The 17,426-nt window shown below is 55.4% G+C and overlaps 7 protein-coding genes across 7 annotated transcripts; 3 read left to right on the plus strand and 4 right to left on the minus strand.

Annotated features, from left to right (window-relative positions):
* Positions 1-675: 675 nt before the first annotated feature.
* Positions 676-1,649, minus strand: F5144DRAFT_218796 (uncharacterized protein). Its single transcript, XM_066783118.1, has one exon. It carries the CDS (start codon positions 1,541-1,543, stop codon positions 1,034-1,036), a length of 510 nt encoding a protein of 169 aa, XP_066642580.1. The 5' UTR covers positions 1,544-1,649; the 3' UTR covers positions 676-1,033.
* A 216-nt stretch (positions 1,650-1,865) lies between these two features.
* On the minus strand, positions 1,866-3,001 carry F5144DRAFT_218812 (uncharacterized protein). The gene is made up of 2 exons (XM_066783119.1): positions 2,727-3,001; positions 1,866-2,602 (listed from the first exon to the last, which is right to left on the minus strand). Exons 1-2 carry the CDS (start codon positions 2,907-2,909, stop codon positions 2,123-2,125), a joined length of 663 nt encoding a protein of 220 aa, XP_066642581.1. The 5' UTR covers positions 2,910-3,001; the 3' UTR covers positions 1,866-2,122.
* A 477-nt stretch (positions 3,002-3,478) lies between these two features.
* F5144DRAFT_218899 (uncharacterized protein) lies at positions 3,479-4,848 on the plus strand. The gene is made up of 3 exons (XM_066783120.1): positions 3,479-3,598; positions 3,660-4,345; positions 4,631-4,848. Exons 1-3 carry the CDS (start codon positions 3,590-3,592, stop codon positions 4,641-4,643), a joined length of 708 nt encoding a protein of 235 aa, XP_066642582.1. The 5' UTR covers positions 3,479-3,589; the 3' UTR covers positions 4,644-4,848.
* Positions 4,849-6,409: 1,561 nt separating this feature from the next.
* Positions 6,410-8,777, plus strand: F5144DRAFT_602263 (thiamine diphosphate-binding protein; the record flags this gene model as incomplete). The annotated part of the gene is made up of 5 exons (XM_066791192.1): positions 6,410-6,576; positions 6,665-6,766; positions 6,832-6,899; positions 6,969-8,660; positions 8,719-8,777. 5 exons carry the CDS (start codon positions 6,410-6,412, stop codon positions 8,775-8,777), a joined length of 2,088 nt encoding a protein of 695 aa, XP_066642583.1.
* Positions 8,778-9,946: 1,169 nt separating this feature from the next.
* Positions 9,947-11,620, plus strand: F5144DRAFT_490194 (ribosomal protein S5 domain 2-type protein; the record flags this gene model as incomplete). Its single annotated transcript, XM_066785780.1, has 2 exons — positions 9,947-10,578; positions 10,675-11,620. The coding sequence occupies 2 exons, from the start codon at positions 9,947-9,949 to the stop codon at positions 11,618-11,620; spliced, it is 1,578 nt and encodes a 525-aa protein (XP_066642584.1).
* An 808-nt stretch (positions 11,621-12,428) lies between these two features.
* Positions 12,429-13,400, minus strand: F5144DRAFT_571104 (uncharacterized protein). Its single transcript, XM_066788813.1, has one exon. The coding sequence runs from the start codon at positions 13,136-13,138 to the stop codon at positions 12,623-12,625; it is 516 nt and encodes a 171-aa protein (XP_066642585.1). The 5' UTR covers positions 13,139-13,400; the 3' UTR covers positions 12,429-12,622.
* A 2,346-nt stretch (positions 13,401-15,746) lies between these two features.
* On the minus strand, positions 15,747-17,330 carry F5144DRAFT_547555 (uncharacterized protein; the record flags this gene model as incomplete). The annotated part of the gene is made up of 2 exons (XM_066787479.1): positions 15,747-16,697; positions 16,761-17,330. The coding sequence occupies 2 exons, from the start codon at positions 17,328-17,330 to the stop codon at positions 15,747-15,749; spliced, it is 1,521 nt and encodes a 506-aa protein (XP_066642586.1).
* Between the last annotated feature and the right edge of the window lie 96 nt (positions 17,331-17,426).

The following is a 17,426-nucleotide window of genomic DNA, read 5'->3' on the forward strand; positions in this document are numbered from 1 at the left end:
TAGGAGTCATCCCCGAGCCGCCCTGGAGACTCGGTCTGCAGGCGGCATAGTCATGACATCAGTGGTGTGGTTGTGTTCCGTCAGGGGTGGATGCAAGGAACTTCGCGCTGCAGAATGCGGGTGCTTGGCGAAGTATCGGAAGTTTTGCCGTGTCGGGATTGCGCGTCTCGGGTGCCAAGTGGGCGGTTTTTCATGCTGTCCAACTTTTTGGATTTGGTTGCTGCCTATTGTTTTCCAGTGTGCCTATACGAAGGAAGAAGTGCGCTCGTGCCGACCTAGGAGATTGGGATGTAGTGAATTAACAATGCTAGTGTAGGAGTGTGGGTGTTGTGTAAGTATGTTGGAATTGAGTTTGAACCAGAGCAGACCCTGGCTTGGTCCCAACGGCGTGCACGAGCCACAGTCGATCACTGTGGGGACACCCATGTCGGAACAAAAACGGACTAAAACGGGCTGTGGAATTTGTGCATCACGGCAAACACTGAATTTGTGCACAGGAAATGAGTGTAGAGTTAACGCGATAAATTCACTGGTGATAGCTCTGGTATAGTCGAGTTATGGCCATGAAACTCTAATAAATCGCCCAAAATCCGATGATGGCCGTTTGCCAACTAACATTAACATGAAACATGAACCCGTTTCCCCTTCGTGACAATTAAAACGCAAAAGCCCAAACCGCCGTTATCCCGTTTCCCGAACCGGATTCTGGTACACGAAAGATATAGTCCTTGCCGAGCCCTTGTTGAGCTCTTAAGGTGGGTTTTAGTTGCTTCAGTTCCTAAGGAATTAGCCCTTATACCTATCCACGAACCGCGAATCCCCAAGAGCAACGACGGCAACAACGACAACAACAACATCATCCCCATCCATAAAACGGAACGGTGCGCAGAAGTGGGAACCCCCCGAGAGCTGTGTCGCCTGCTCAGGTTTCTCTGCATCGTCCTTTAGCCTGTGCAAGAGACGGGATTCGGACATAGGAAAACACTCGGGAGAAGTTGTGAAGTCGCATTTATGGCGGTGAATGACACTTGTTCTAAAGACTGAAACACGCGTCGGCATTCAAGCGTGAAGGTTTGCTTGCATGGCGGACGCTTGGGAAGTATGGATTAAAGAAAGGGGGGGAGTGGTGGAAGCCAGAGAGCAAAAAGCAAAATGGGGAAGAAAAAGGCACATACAAGAGAGCAAGCTCCAGATCACCATGGATCTTAGCCTTAAGCGTGATCTCAATGTCGAGGTTGAGGTCCAACCTGAGCCTCAGGGTATCACTCTTGCCGCCGCCGTCGCCGCCTCCTTGGTTTTGAACGGCGTTACCCGCCACGCCACCTAGTGCGCCCGTTGCCGTGTTGACGAGGCCGCCTGCTGTGTTCTGAACATTGTCGAGGGCAAGGTTGTCGAGGGGCCCTTGGCCGCCTTTCTTTTGACGCTGGTTGCGCTTCCTCCGGGGCGGCGGGGACTGGTACTCTTCAGACTCTTCGCCTTCAGACTCGTATGTCTGCTGCTGGCGCCGTGGCTTCTTCTCCTCTGAGCCGCTGCGGGATGCCATTGTTGAAGTGTGTTGTGCGGGGAGAAATTAGAAAGATGGAGTAAAGTGGATGTTGGTTGTGACTCTAAGGGTCTTCGTCAATCTGGATTAATGGAAGGTGATGTGGATTTGTGGTTGAGTGGTGTCCAAAGGGTCCTGGGGCGTTGAGACGGTGGGTTATTAAAGGCAAGACTGAAGTCTCTTCACTAGTGGCCAAAACCGGATCCAAAGGGATGAACTTCTCGATGAAGTCATCGGACGGTTTGGGGCCTGGGCTCCGGGAACCGACTCCTTACCCACTAACCACGACTCGCCAACTATCCACACGGGCTGTGCCGGCCAAGAAATCGGCTGTTATTCCATGGCCCCAGAGTGGCTGCATAAACTACCATTTTCAAGCATCATCGGTGCGGTAGCCGTTCGCTTGCATGTCAGTTCCACTCACTTACAGCTCACGCAAGCGGACTTCCCCTGAATCCTCCAAGGAACACCAAGGAACACCGAAAAAAGGAGGAGTTCTCGCATGACAACCAAGCAAAGTTCAAACACAGCTCACACCACCAATGTCACAGAATGCACCTCTAGTCATGTTCAGGGCGTTTATCCATTTGCTCCTTTGACGTATCGACTCTCCATGCCCAACTGAAGCCGCCTCCTGAGCATGATGGGAATCCACTTACGGGGACGCCGCGGCCTCTCCGTTTTTGCCTCCGTTTTGCTACCCTCCTCCTTCCCCGGCCCCGCACCCGCGCTGAAGGCTCCATCTCGATCCAAGGCAACTGCCCACTTTTTGTTATCCTGCTGCACGGCCACAAACTTGAAAGAGTCTTCTTCCAGGGTTAACCACTGTTCGTCATCGCTCCAAAACCAGGGTCCGATCGTGTGCCCACCCAGCGTATCTTGCCGACCCCCGTGCCGCACCATGTTGGTGTCTTTGTCGACGAAAAGCCAGTTCAGCATGGGCGGGTCGTCGGCGATGGTGCTCACCAGCCCTAGTTGTTGTGTTTCAGACGGGTACGTGAAGTAGTAGCCCGTGAACTTGTGTCCCGGCATCGGGAAGGCGGGGTGGTCAATCCACAACTACACGACTCGTTAGTTGGCGGTCCCGGCTCGGTTATCTCACATTTACGAACGCTTCCCAGACTTCGGGACTCCGAAATCTCGAAAAAGCCGATGAACCCGGGATGTCCCCTTCAACACTCACATTTCCATCTTTCAGGATACACCAGCACTCGACTGGGCCCTGTCCATCAAGTGAAACGGTGGCCGTTAGGTGGAACTTGGCCTTTTCCTTGGCCGCTGCATTCGCTTTCTTCTGCGCGCTCAGGGCTTCGCAGACCCCAATGGTCGTGGGGATGCCGGCAATGACGAGCAGACCGATCGGCATGGCGCGTCTTTCCGAATACAGGGTGGGCTGAGTTTGTGTGTCTGGAGTGTGTCTGTTGAAGGTTCTGGCCGTTGCTGCATGACACGAAAACTTCCAACATATACGCTAGGCCTTCTCGCCACGGTCCCCCAGTTGGCTGTGTCCGGGCCGGTTTCTCAACGACCCCGACACCGTTTCACCAACCATGTTTCTTTTGCCTGCCTGTTTGGGCTCACGATCACACCCTCCGGAAGGCTTATTCTCTTGCCCCTGCCCCCTAATTTGCCGGGCTGGTAAGCCACTCCTGCAAGGATACGTCATTGAACATTGTGGCTTTGATGCTGGCCAACTTCATTGTCGCCCTATGCTCACCCCAGCCACCTACCCACGCTGCCCTCCGTTTATGGGATACGTCGGAATGGAAAAGAAACGGTGTGGCTTGCCCACCCGGGCAGCACTATGTCGTCACCGGGTTTGACGACGGGACTTCCGACATGGGGAGAGTCGGCTGAGAATCATGTTTTTTTTGGGCTATGATGCAGGGTCTTCCAAGCTGTCGTTCATCCCTGGAAATTTTGTGTTGAAGTAGTTGTCTTTTAAGCTGGACCTCCACTAACAGTCTTAACCATTTCGTCTCGTCCAAACCTTTTGCAAAGAACACTTACACCAGATCGACAAACTTTATACCGCAAACCGCAAACATGTCATCGGTATGATCCCTCCTTGAAGTTCAAGTCCCTTCACCAATGACCTAGGCCTAACAATACCTAGCCTCAGAGAAAGCAAAACCAGAAGCGGGATGATGAGGAGCAACAAGCCGGACAAGCTAGCCAGGCTGAGCAACCACAACATGCCACCGCTGAAGACGACGCCGCTGAAGACGATAATGACAACGACAACCTTCAGCATCAAAATGACGACGAAGGAGACAACTATGACGAGGAGGACCCGGAGGACGAGGACCAGCGTGTACTAGAAGACGACTACCAGTCGGGTGACGACCGTGACCAGGACCAAGACGAGGAAGAGGACGAAGAGGATGCCGAAGACTATCCACGCCCCAAGAAGCAAAAGGAAGAAGAGGCAGATGAGCACAGCCCGGCTCTCTCCCAGCCACCAACACCCAAGGATGATGAGAAGCCGCAACCCAAGTGGATGCAGAAGCAGAAGAAGCCGAAGCAGACCCAAGACCAGCAAGTGGAGCGCCGTCGCCGCCGCCGCCGCCGCTACAGCGACGAGGACACCGAAGATGACGAGGACTACGATGAGCAGATCGCCTACCAGCAGCAGCAGCGCCAGCAGCAGATGATGATGCAACAACAACAGCAGCAGCAGATGCAGCAGAAGGGTGGTGACGGTGGTGGAAAGAACCCCCTCAAGCTTCGGCTAGACCTGAACTTGGAGATTGAGATTGAGCTCAAGGCACATATCCACGGTGATTTGACGCTGGCTTTGCTGTACGTAGCCCTCTCTTACCCCCCTTCTTCTCTACCCCCTTTCACCCCTCCCCCCTTACCCCATTTCTCTTCGCCTCCGTTTCCCCTTAGCCACGGCGAGCCTCACGTCGCCTACTTGTCAGTGCAAGCATGGCCCTTCGTCATACCTCATTCTGTCCCTCTCCGCACACCAAAAAGTTTCTAAACGGAGGCTTATTTCCGATCTACGATGCAGTAACTGAGCAATTATTGGGAGAATAGCACGGGCTAACCATGGCGTTCTTGGCGTCTTTTGCTGCCTTTCAGGGATGGCATGTAATCAAATTATTCCATATCCTCTCTTGCTTCTGTTATACGACACCGGTCGTGGGCAAGCGAGGAGTTGTCACGGCGTTGACAGTGCCACTGAAGATTGGACTCGTTGCTGTTTCTGGGGTTGTCATGAGCGGAAGGGATATGGGTTTGGCTCTTTACAACGGCACTAATTATGTGGATGCCGAATGCCTGTAGGAGGGAATGCGGCGTTCGTATCTATTCCCTTGTCGACGGTGATGGGTGGAGGGGTAATTTTACCAAGCGATCAAGCATAGATATTTCTTTATTATACTAGGTATTATTCTTCAGCGCTAATCGGAATGTATTTGTGAACCTTGCCTCGCTCGCCTTACCCGAGCGGTTTTAAGACTTGATGACTTTGCTCGACTGAAGCCCGGCTTGAGCCCGGCCGATTCACCGAGCTGGCCCCGGTCTCCGGACCCACCCACTCCGCATCACCGGAGCGGGATCCACTTCGGATCGGAGTCTGGAAGACGAGTCGGAGCTGAGGCCGTGGTGAAACAGCCCAGTTGAGATGGAGTGGGAGAGCAAGATGAGAGGGTCTCTGGCGCAGCAAGCGTCGCCAGATGCCCCCGTACCCGGCCAACCCTTTTCGGGATAGCCACGTCTCTCGGCCACGTCAAGTTCGAATATTTGCCCTTGGCCGGACGCGCTCTGGCAGGTAACGAATCCTATCCATACACACCGGCCGCGCGATTGGGAGCCCATAGCACACGTCGCTGGTCAAGAGGCGCCCTACCCAGAAGCGAGGTACTGCAACGAGACTTGCCTTCACGTCAAAATAGGGCAACCTACTTACATGTATGGAGCTGAAGAGTCGGGGTTTCAAAAAAACGCCACCGAATACAGCCCTAAACCGTTGACAGGACCTCCGAACATCAGAACATCCATCCGTCTTTCGGCTATCCTGTAACCTTTTAGTGGGGTTGCCTGCCCCATGCAGTAATCTACCCCGCTCTATACTGGGGATGAACCGCTGATGGCTTCCGAACGGCCGGGCACAGACTGTTTGTTGTGCACATGCCGAGAGGTGGGCTTCGTCCCAAGCAACAGCATTCGGGCATCAGTTTGGTAGAAAATCGTTCAAACAATTGGCAACGGGGAAGTTGTAATTGGGCGGTTTGTAGACCCGCACAGCCGATCATCCTCGGCCACAGAGCTTCATCGTGTCACCATGTCAAACACTTGGGCGTACAGGTGCGAACTGCCGATAATTGTGAGACTCGAGGCAAACCGCCGGGGGAACAAGAAGCCCGGCTGATGGTGGTGGGCTCCGGCGATTCATCCCTTGCCGTGAAAAACAAAAAAAGTTTATTTCCGTCTCGTCAATCTGTCGAAGAAAATCGGGCGGCAAAGTCCAGACTCGTCTCTTGGTGGCTAGCCACGTCTTGCTCATGGGCAGCCAATTGAGCTCCTCCCGCTTCCGACATCGCCACCAAAGACCGCTCTGCAGCCCGTGCACACCTTGTCACCGTCTTTCTACCCCACAATCGAAGGCCAAAAATTTGAGATCCAGCAGCGACTCACACCCAAAGCGGCTCCGCCCACGGCCAGACGCTCTTTCTTCCACATCGCCAGTGTCTCGAGCCGTGGAGCCATTGACTCTTCGCCTTCAGATGAGAGACACTGCTTTCGGTGCACAATTCTCACGGTAGCAGTCTTCTGTTACTCGTCGTTTTTTTCCTTCCTTGTTTTTGTCGTTTATTAAATTGGTTTTGGCCCTCTCCACTCCACTCCCCCCCAGACACGATGCTCCGTCAGACATCGCGCGCCCTCAAGGGCCTCGCCGAAGCTCGGCCCGGGCAACAACGAGCCCTCATCACGGCCCAAAGAGTCACAGCCATAGCAACACGGCGCAACAGCCCAGCCAATGTGAGGAATCAATCGACAACGGCGGCCACAAAACCAACTGCGACGTACGTTTGCCCCTGTTTCCCACGGTCCCCTCCCTGTCTGTTGGGTGAGTCACGTTGGAGTTCGAAGGGCTAACTTGGTATTCAATAGTGAGGCACGGCCGAAACCCAGCCCGTCATTCAATGCTGCACCCAAAGATCGAAGCCATGTCCAGCCCCTCGTTAACCCGAAGAAGAGCGACGTGGACGAGTCGTATGTCAACCGCAATGCCCCTCCTGTTCGCATGGCCACATGTGACTAACACAAACATGGGATAGATTCATCGGGAAGACTGGAGGAGAGATCTTCCACGAAATGATGCTGCGGCATGATGTAAAGCATATCTGTGCGTTTCGCCTTTTGTTGCATGAGTTTCGGTACCCCCAGCTCTTTAGCTAACACTACAATGCTACAGTCGGCTACCCTGGCGGCGCCATTCTTCCGGTGTTCGATGCGATTTACAACTCACCCCATTTTGGCTTCGTGCTTCCGAGGCACGAGCAGGGCGCTGGCCACATGGCTGAGGGCTATGCGCGTGCTTCAGGAAAGCCCGGCGTTGTGTTGGTGACATCTGGGCCCGGCGCAACCAATGTCGTCACCCCGATGGCCGATGCGCTTGCAGATGGTACGCCAATGGTCGTCTTCACCGGCCAGGTCGTCACGGCTGCCATCGGAAGTGACGCTTTCCAAGAAGCCGACGTGATCGGCATCTCGCGGGCGTGCACCAAGTGGAACGTCATGGTCAAGAGCGTCGCCGAACTCCCCCGAAGGATCAACGAGGCTTTCGAGATTGCTACCAGCGGCAGGCCTGGCCCCGTTCTTGTCGACCTTCCCAAGGATATCACGGCCGGCGTCCTCAGGCGAGCCATTCCCACCGAATCTGCTATCCCAACGATTCCTAGCGCCGCGTCTCGTGCTGCCCTCGAGATCAGCAAGAAACAGCAGGATGCTTCGATCCGCCGCGTCGCCGATCTCATCAACATCGCCAAGAAGCCCGTCATCTATGCTGGCCATGGTGTCATCTGCTCCAAGAACGGCCCGGCACTGCTCAGGACGCTGGCGGACAAGGCATCTCTTCCCGTCACGACTACCCTCCAAGGTCTCGGCGCCTTTGACGAGTTGGACGAGAAGTCGCTGCACATGCTTGGCATGCACGGCTCTGCGTATGCCAACATGGCGATGCAAGAAGCTGACTTGATCATCGCCCTCGGCGCACGCTTTGATGATCGCGTGACCCTGAGCGTTGCCAAGTTTGCGCCGGCTGCTAAGGCCGCTGCGGCCGAGGGGCGCGGAGGTATCATCCACTTTGAGATTCTGCCCAAGAATATCAACAAGGTTGTGCAAGCGACCGAGGCCATCGAAGGCGACATCAGCGCTAGCCTTGAGATGCTCCTGCCCCACGTTGAGGCCAAGGCGATGACCGATAGGAAGGACTGGTTTGACAAGATCAATGAGTGGAAGACGAAGTGGCCTCTCTCCGACTACGAACGGGCGGAGCGCTCAGGCTTGATCAAGCCGCAGACTCTTATCGAGGAGCTGAGCAAGCTGACGGCCGACCGGAAGGACGACACATACATCTCTACTGGTGTTGGCCAGCATCAGATGTGGGTAGCTCAGCATTTCCGCTGGCGCCACCCTCGGTCCATGATCACCTCTGGTGGCCTAGGGACCATGGGTTACGGCCTGCCGGCTGCCATCGGCGCCAAGGTGGCGAAGCCTGATTCGCTCGTCATCGACATCGATGGTGATGCCTCGTTCGCCATGACCCTGACCGAGCTCTCCACTGCTGCGCAGTTCAACATTGGCGTCAAGGTCATCATCCTGAACAACGAGGAGCAGGGCATGGTCACGCAATGGCAGAACCTGTTCTACGAAGACCGGTATTCACACACCCACCAGAAGAACCCCGACTTTATGAAGCTGGCCGACGCCATGGGCGTGCAGCACCGGCGCCTCGTTAAGCCCGAAGAGACCGTGGAGGCTCTCAAGTGGCTGATTGAGAGCGATGGGCCGGCCCTGCTCGAGGTGGTGACGGACAAGAAGGTCCCTGTCCTTCCCATGGTCCCCGCCGGGTCTGGTCTGCACGAGTTTATCACCTGGGATAGTGGTAAGTTGCTTTCTCAACAACTTAGGTATAAGACTACATCGACTAACACACACAACAGCCAAGGACAAGATTAGGCGAGAGCGGATGCGGGAACGCACCGGCGGCCTCCACTCTTAAAGCATGCAACACCATACCTTCGCTATTCCCCTTAATCGTCCAGTTCTTGACATTTTTCCCAGTTGTTTTTTGCGGAACGGATCGGAAAAATTCGGAAAATCTGGTTGTTGTTGTTGTTGGCATTGAGCCATGTTTTGCAATGCATCACGGGTCAGCAAAAGTTGGTTGCAGATCTGTTGTATGATCTGGGTTTATTTTGCGAGGAGCCTGGGGTAAGGCCTCGCTGTTCCCCCTGTCGCCGTGCCGTGCCGGTGGGCTGTATATATTGGATGAATCGATACCATGTGAATTTGAGCATTCGAGACACCGCGGAGGCATTGCTAAGTCGTTTCTAGTCCCTTCAATTCATGTTCGTGACTTATCATGGTGGCATGGAGGCCGCTGCCCAATGATCGGCTGTGTTGAACAGCATCTCATTGCGATCTGGCGACTGACTGAGGGCTTGCCCATATGTAGCTTATACCACAACCAAACCCATAAGGGGGTCACCTGCTTCATGTTGTTTTCGGAATGATGCCATTGAGCCCAAGGTTCTCGCCCTTTCCCGCGGGGTTCGAACTCTGAAGTTTTGAGTACTTGCCTTGACCACTCCTTGACATAGCGAACGCAACGTTAACACAAGCCAATGTCCCAGTCAATGCCACCACCTTCCATCTCAACTCAAGTTTGTTGACCAGCAGGAACAGGCCAGGCTCCGCCCAACGGTGAAATACTCGGCGGTGTTGGTGATCATGGTGGGGTGGGTACCGGGCACTCCCCGCATCGGCCCCGCGAGAAGAAAGTTCAAGCTTGTTCGTCCGAAGTGCCTTTCCGGGGCAGAACCATGAATGTTCTCAGAACTCTGCTATTAGCGTGTTTGACTGTCACTGTAACTGTAGCATCACGGATCAGGCTACCTTTCACAGGCACGAGACCCGCCAACACTTTTTTCTGATGCCCACTACCGCGGACTACACATAGAAAACAGTGCGGGGCAACAACGGCCGACCTTCACCTCCGCGACTCCGGAATTGCCCACATAACCTCGACCTCATTCTTGCCGCACCTGACCTTTCACACCTTTTCTATTTTCCCTCATTTTCCCTCTCCCTCTCTCTTTTTCGCGTGTCCTGGACGAGGACTTCAACAAATAAAAAGAAGACAGAAAAGAAAAACATACTTGACCAGAAATGGCCGGTCCTGTCCCCATCGCTCACTCTCTGAGTGACATCTACACCTCAGATGCCCTGCCGTCTCAAACTAAGAGGTGGAATGGGCTCCTGGCCAAGTTTGAGTCGCTTCACGGCCGTGCGCCTGAATTCGTCTCGCGGGCTCCGGGCCGGGTGAATGTCATTGGCGAGCACATCGACTACTCGCTGTACCCGGTGCTACCCATGGCCATCACGGCTGATGCCTTGCTCGCCGTGTCAACCGACCCTACCCCTACCGAGGCCGGCACCTTCAAGATCACCATCGCCAATGTGCAGGAGGCAAAGTTTCCCGCCCATGAGTTCGACATTCCTTTCGATGCCGTGGACATCGATGCCACCGTCCACGAATGGACCAACTACTTCAAGTCCGGCCTCCGTGGCGCATTAGAGCTGCTCCGCAAGAAGAAGGGCCCTGACTTCAAGCCTAAGAGCATGAGGATCCTCGTCGACGGCACTGTCCCGACGGGCGGCGGCCTGAGCTCCAGTGCGGCCTTTGTGACTGCCAGCGCTCTAGCTGTCATGGTAGCCAACGGTGAGGAGACCGTCGACAAGACCGAGTTGACCGAGCTGGCCATTGTGAGCGAGCGCGCAGTAGGCGTGAACTCTGGCGGGTAAGTTCTTGCGTTGCGGCAGCAAGCAGCATATCTGCCAACAGAAAAGGAGAAGAAGAAAAAAGGGAGAAGAAACCACCGCTAACATACCTCCAGAATGGACCAATCTGCCTCGGTCTTCTCCGAGCGCGGCTCCGCCCTCTTCGTCTCCTTCACCCCGACCCTAAAGGCACGCCCAGTCCAGTTCCCCGAGACCGACCCGGCACTAGTCTTCCTCATCGCCCAATCCTTCGTCACCTCCGACAAATTCGTCACCGGGCCCATCCACTACAACCTCCGCGTGGTAGAATGCACGCTCGCAGCAGCCTACCTCAACGCAACCCTCAACCCACCCGGCACCCCGCTCCCCACCGACGCCGCCCCCCTCGGCATCAGTCTACACGGCTTCCAAGAGACCTACTTCGCCCTCCAAGAACAGGCGGGACGCGCCGCCCAATCGGCCCCCGAGCAGCTGCAGGAGCTTATCACGCTGACCTCGCAAACGCTCACCAAAGCCGAGGGCTACACGCGCGAGGAGATCGCCACGGTGCTGGGCCTGACCGTCGACGAGCTGGAAGTCCGCTTCACCTCGCGCTTCCCCGTGCGCGCCGAGCGCTTCAAGCTGGCCCAGCGCGCACAGCACGTCTTTGGCGAGGCGCTGCGCGTGGTGCAGTTCCTAGCGCTGCTCGAATCCGGCACCGGCACCGGCACCACCACCACAACCAACCCCGACATTGGCACGCAACTCGGCGCCCTCCTCAACGCCACCCAAGACTCCTGCCGCGCCACCTACGAGTGCAGCTGCGCCGAGATCGACACGCTGTGCGCCCTGGCGCGCGCCGCCGGCGCCTACGGCAGCCGCCTGACCGGCGCCGGCTGGGGCGGCTGCAGCGTGCATCTGGTCCCCGCCGGCCGCGTGGCCGCCGTGCGCGAGGCCTGGGATAAGGGGTACTATGACGGGTTGGCGCTCACGGCGGAGCAGCGCGAGGCGGCCGTGGTGGTTAGTCGGCCGGGGGGTGGGAGCGCGGTGTTGAGGGTGCGGGAGGGAGGGGTTTTGGGGTGAGCGGGCGGGCTTTTTTGGGGCTGAGAGTCTTTTTCTTGAGGCTTTTTCTTCTTCTTCTTCTTCTTATTGATGGATAGGGAGGGGGAGAGAGGGGGGCTCGCTCGTTTTGGTGGTTCGGTATGGTCTAGTATCACTTGAGGGATGGGGAGGCCCGGGAGTATGGACTGGGTATCCTTGACTTGGGAGTTGTGTCCCCAAGCTGGCCTGGCTTGTTTGGGCAACGTTGTGTATAGATAACCGAACAACGAGAGATATTATTGCGCATGTTATCGCCCCCTATTCACAATAAGCACCGCCAAGGATAAAAGTGGAAAGTCACAACAGCAGTAGCAAATTAAGCTCTGAATATTTCTCAAGCAGCTACACACTAGTTTGCTTACCCTCTCCTTTTCTCCTCCAATACCCCACCAGCACGGTGAAGCTGACGGCAAGAGCAACAAGGGCCGCGATTGCGGAACATACTAGCTCAGTGATCATGGTCGTCCGAATGCCGTCCATGTAACAGGCCAGAACAAGGCTCGAATCTGACCCGAAACGCTGCCGGAATCCAGTTGCTCCAGCTTCGATAACTTGATGGGAAGGAATCCACGGTGCGTATTCTCCCAAACAGTTCACCAGGCCGTTGACAAATGTCGCCTCGGCCGCCGCCATGAAGAGTCAAGCTCCGGTTGCCTCGAAGAACAATGTCGTCCCCGTAACAATGGTAATATCGGCGAAGGAGCCCGCAAGTTTCTGGTTTGCTACCATGGGAACCTGCAGGACAAGGCCAATCCCTGAACCTACCAGCACTTGAAACCCAATCGTTTTGGCGAACGGCGTCCCAACCCCGAGCGTGTACAAACAGACGACACCAGCCGTCATGATGAGGGGACCGGTCATAAGCCACACGCCCCAGTGGGCCTTTGGCATCGACGTGTTGGAGACGATGGTGAAGATGGACACGCCGAGAATGAGTGGGATGGTCCGGTACCCGCTATCCGCGGCAGAAACGTTGGTGACAGCCTAGAAATAGATGGGCAGGATATAGAGCAGAGGGAGCTGTACGGCCGGAACGAAGAAGATGCAGATTATGTTCCCAAGTATGCGCCATTGCTTCAGGATCCGGAACTGGACCATGGCCCTCTCCCCCTGAAACCACTCCACCAAAACAAACACCACAACAAGCAGGCTAAACGCCACCAGCAATCCAACCGTGGCCGGTCGCGACCACACCCCAACCTCACTCCCCAGCTGCATAGCCAGCAGGAAACAAGTCGACGCCCCCATAATCACCACCAAACCCAGCAAATCCAACTGGAGGAACTTCTCCCAGAGAGCCACCCCTTCCGGCGGCGCAGCCACAGCAGGCGTCTCAAAAACCAACACAACCAACCCAGCCGCCACCGCCCCCAACGGCAAATTCACCCAAAAACACCACCGCCACGACAGGTGCTCGGTAAACACCCCACCCAGCAACGGCCCCAACACACTCGCCCGCGATGAGCACGACACTAGACGGCGCGGCGCCGGCCAGGGCATTACCCACTTCAAATATGAGGATGGCGGTGAGGAAGGCGAGCTTCAGGTCGAAGTGGCGGAGGGCTTTGGCCCAGGCGGATTGGAAGGGGACGGTGGTGAGGAAGAAGGCGCTGCCGTACCAGGGGACGTGGTGCAGGCTGTGGAAGGTGGTGGTGAGGGGGGGGATGGCGTTGGTGAGGATGGTGAGGTCGAGGGCGAAGAGGAAGATGCTGAGGATGAGGGAGGTGAGGAGGGCGAGGAGTTTGGGGGTGGGGAGGGGAGGGGAGGGGGTTGGTGGTGGTGGTGGTGTGGTCGGCTGGGTGGTTTTGGTGCTCGGGGAGTTCCAGCTGTTGGGATCGGTTGTTTGTTTCTCTGGCTCGAAGGTCTCTATAGCGGTCTTTCCATTGAATATTGGTTCGAGAGGCATGTCGGGGCCGTCTCGGCCGAGGTCAGGGTCGGTCATCTTGGCTCTTGGTGTCGAGCTGATACCAAGAACGTGTTTGTGAATACATGAGAGAGATGGTAAGTGAGGATGAGAGCCGATATCTCAGGCAGCAGCCAGCGGAAACCAGACAGTTCATTTGCTTGTAAGTGAGTCACCAGTGCATATCGGGCTCGGGGTTTACGCCGCTCGTATTAACTCGTTTTCCTATTTGCCGGATAGACGGACGATCAACCCGACAGACTGCCCTTGCATTAACCAAGTTGTCGGTCGTCTCTTGAAACCGTCTAGCAGCGTAGCCATCAGAAATGACGATTTATTCAGAGACCGAAACAAGCAAGGTTTGAATATATAGTTAATCCGTGGAGAACCGGTTTTCAAAACTCGTCGAGCTCATAGTTTGGCTGTAAGAGTTTTTCTAACCCACCAGCTGATCAAACTACAAATTCGAAGCACTTCTATATCTTCAAACTAACCGAGAAGCTGTGGTTGACGTACATGGAGATGGGAGACACTCACTTGGGGGACGAAGCCAAAACATTGGGTCAGATACTTAGAAAAGAAACTGGAAAAGAACCACTGGGCAGAGTGAAGACTGATATGATAGTGATGGGATATCGTTCACTTCATGGCAGCCTCAATCAGTCCAGAGTTAAAGACGTCGTCATGGTATGGGTGCCCTTGGCGCCGAGTGGCTACCTCATATGAATGAGAATGAGTCTCTACGACGGGTGCTGGAACGAAGAATCGAACCGAAGCTACCTGGGTATCGTTAGACTGTATCATGTTCCCGGTCCCGACATATGCGCCATACACTCTCGTCGTCTATATCTCCTGCTGATTAGATCACGAAAAGATGCTGCTGAGACCGAGTTCTGTGGCCTTAACCGTTACCCAAAGGACTTCCGGCCGGCAATTGATGTGGCAGATGATGAGGTTAGGCCAAGAGCAGTAACTCGAGATTGGTCTGCAGCACGCCAACAAAGACAACCATCAGTTAAATTAGTCAAGGAAACCACAGAAAGACGCCTCGAAGCCCGTTGATTGGGTCATGGGCGTGGCCCCCGACATGGAACCATAGAGCAAGGAGCTGATCATCACCAGACTCCTACAAATCAATGACACTGGTCCGACGTCATCTTGCCACCCCGCCCGCATGCATCCCCTTTCTTTTTCATACTGACAGGCGAGTCTCTTGAGAGCATGACGCTTATATAAAGCCCTCTCCCCGCACACCATCATTCTACCCCTCTTCTCCCCAGCGTCTTCTTGTTTCTCTCATTTCTCTGCACTTTCTGCTGCTCGCATTTTTTATCCTTTGCTCCAAGCAACAAAGCTTCAAGCACACATAAACAAACAAATCGAAATACAATAAAACACTTGCCTGTCGGGTTTCGAGATTCGATACACCTTCGACAGAATATAAAAACCAACGATTCAAATCATCACCATGAGCGGCTGCGGTTGTGCTTCCAGTGGATCTTGCGGCTGCGGAGCTGACTGCAAGTGCGATGGGTGCCCGGTGAGCACAACATCTTCATGAAATATTGCAACATCTTTATCGATGGAGACTGACACCAAGGGGTTGCTGAAGCACAAGTAAACCACTTAGCTGGATGCTTCAGGGCACGCATGGCCAGGGAATGCTTCTCGATATGTCGTGGTGTTGATTAGGTCTTGTGTTACTATGGCTTTGCTCTTTGCTCTTTGCTCTTGATGGATGTGGTACACATGTTTCGGCACGTCGGCGTTTGCTTGGTGCTTGTTAGAAAAAGCTGAAAAACAAAACGGAAAGGAATGATGCTACGAACTGTATATTACTAGTTAGTTCGGTGTGCTCTTCCGATAGCGATCTTTCGAATGCAAATAGCGGTAGAAATACAATCTTGTGCGTGATTTTTCAACCAGTTCGCTTTTACCGTCCGTGTGCGTGAATACGTGTCCTAGCAGCTGTAGACTGTGGTTTCGAAATGGGATTCGCATCGCTTCCGTCTATTCCATATCCTGAGACTCGGTATCAGGGGCCGTTTGCTATTGTAACCTATCCTTTTTTGCAAACTTACACAAATCTCTTCTCGCCAAAGCATGCCCAAAACAATACGATCACGCTCGTCTGCTAATAGGGCGCCCAATGCCACTCAAGAGTCTAGAGAAAGTCATTCTCCCCCGAACCACATTAACCCCCCCTCACGGTCTCCCCCCTTGGGACTTGGACTGCCCCTTCCTCTCCACGTTCTTGATCTTCCTCTTCATCCGCACCTGTACCCGCCTGTACTTGGTATACAGCGCGAGCGCATCCCGCAGCACCACGAAGAGGCACCCGCCGGCCAAGCTGCGACCCCAGCGCTGTTGCAGCAACCCCGGAGGTGCCCTACTCCGCCAGGAACGGGCCGGTGACACCCATCCCTTGGGAACGACGGCGCGTATGAGCTCGCCCATGCTGTATGAGATGGCGGGGAAAAGAAGGGACGTGACGACGCTGTTGATTATAAGGCCGAAGAATGAGGCCGGGTCGTTGTTGTTTTCGCCGGCCCCTGCATTGCCGCCCCCATTACCGCCCCCATTGCCGCCCTCCTCGTTCTGGTTTCCGGCTGCCTGTGGCGCTGGTTGTTGAGCAGCTGGTGGTTGTTGCTGTTGTTGTTGCTGTTGGGGCTGGGGTTGTGGTTCCTGGGGGATGTCGCGCCGCCGTTGAGCTGCCTCGTCTAGAGCGTCTCTGATATCCTCCTCGTCCGTATGGTCCTCGCCGCCATTATCTCCGCCACCCCCGCCGCCTATCCTCACCTCCACGTGATGTTGTACTTGCCAGTCAACGGCAGGAGGCTCGTCAGCATCGTCATCATCGCCAAATAACCCACGGACGGCGCGGGTGAGGTTAGCCCACGCGCCCCTGACGCCATCAGCTTCCTCTTCGTGGCGGGCGGCAGGCCTATTGGGGGCGAGCCTGGCTTCTGGTTCCGCCTCGTCCTCCGTCGCGGGAAGCCCACGCAGGGCACGGTTTAGACGCCGCTCCAGCGGCCCAAAGAGGTCGTGCAAGAGATAAGAGTAGCTGAGTTGCACAACTGGCATGAGGGTCATGGCCCATTGGGGCGAGGGCGGCCATGTGGGAAGATTGTCCTGCGCGACAAGAGTTGCGCCATACTACACAAATGTGAAATGGTCAGTGGGGTTAACCTACGAAGGTGAAGGCTAAAAGGCACTCACGAGGACGGAGAAGGGGAGCAATAGGACGGTCCCCAGCGACGGGAGCCACCGGAAAACCAACAGCCCAGGACCGATGGCCGACAGGGTCGCCAACTTGATGAGGGTTGAGGGCAGCCGTTGGCGCCCTCCTCCCTCGAGCCAGCGGATAAACGAGTCGCGGCCGACAAATATGCTGACCGCAGTCCCACCATACCACATTGCGCCGGCGAAACCACCGCCGAGTACGAACGACCCGAGCACGGCGGGCGCCGCCCGGCTGTACCGGCGGTACAGGTTGTCTCTAATAGCGAGGAATCGGTCGTACGGTTCTTCGATGATAAAAGGCACCTTGCAAGCCGGACACGCCAGAGGAGTTTTATTTGACCGCCGCCGCGTCGTTTCCATCTCCCCGATGTAGCGAAGCATGCATCCTTCGTGCGCCTCAAGGCTGCACGGGCAAGGGTCCACCCATACCGCGTTCGGGGTATCGACGTCTGTGCATAGGCAGATGAAGCATATGTGCTGTTCGTTTGTTGCAAGGGCGGCGGGGATAATCGAATGCGCGGTGTTGCCGTTGCTTGGGGTCGCCATCCTGAGTTCTCGGCGTTCGAACGCCAGGATCCGAGTCCAAGGCGCCAACCAACCCTCAGCGACTCGGGAGAGCAGCGCTGTTTCTAGTGTCTCCCT

Source organism: Chaetomium tenue, assembly GCF_020726465.1.
Source record: "Chaetomium tenue strain MPI-SDFR-AT-0079 chromosome Unknown F5144scaffold_4, whole genome shotgun sequence".
NCBI lineage: Eukaryota > Fungi > Ascomycota > Sordariomycetes > Sordariales > Chaetomiaceae > Chaetomium > Chaetomium tenue.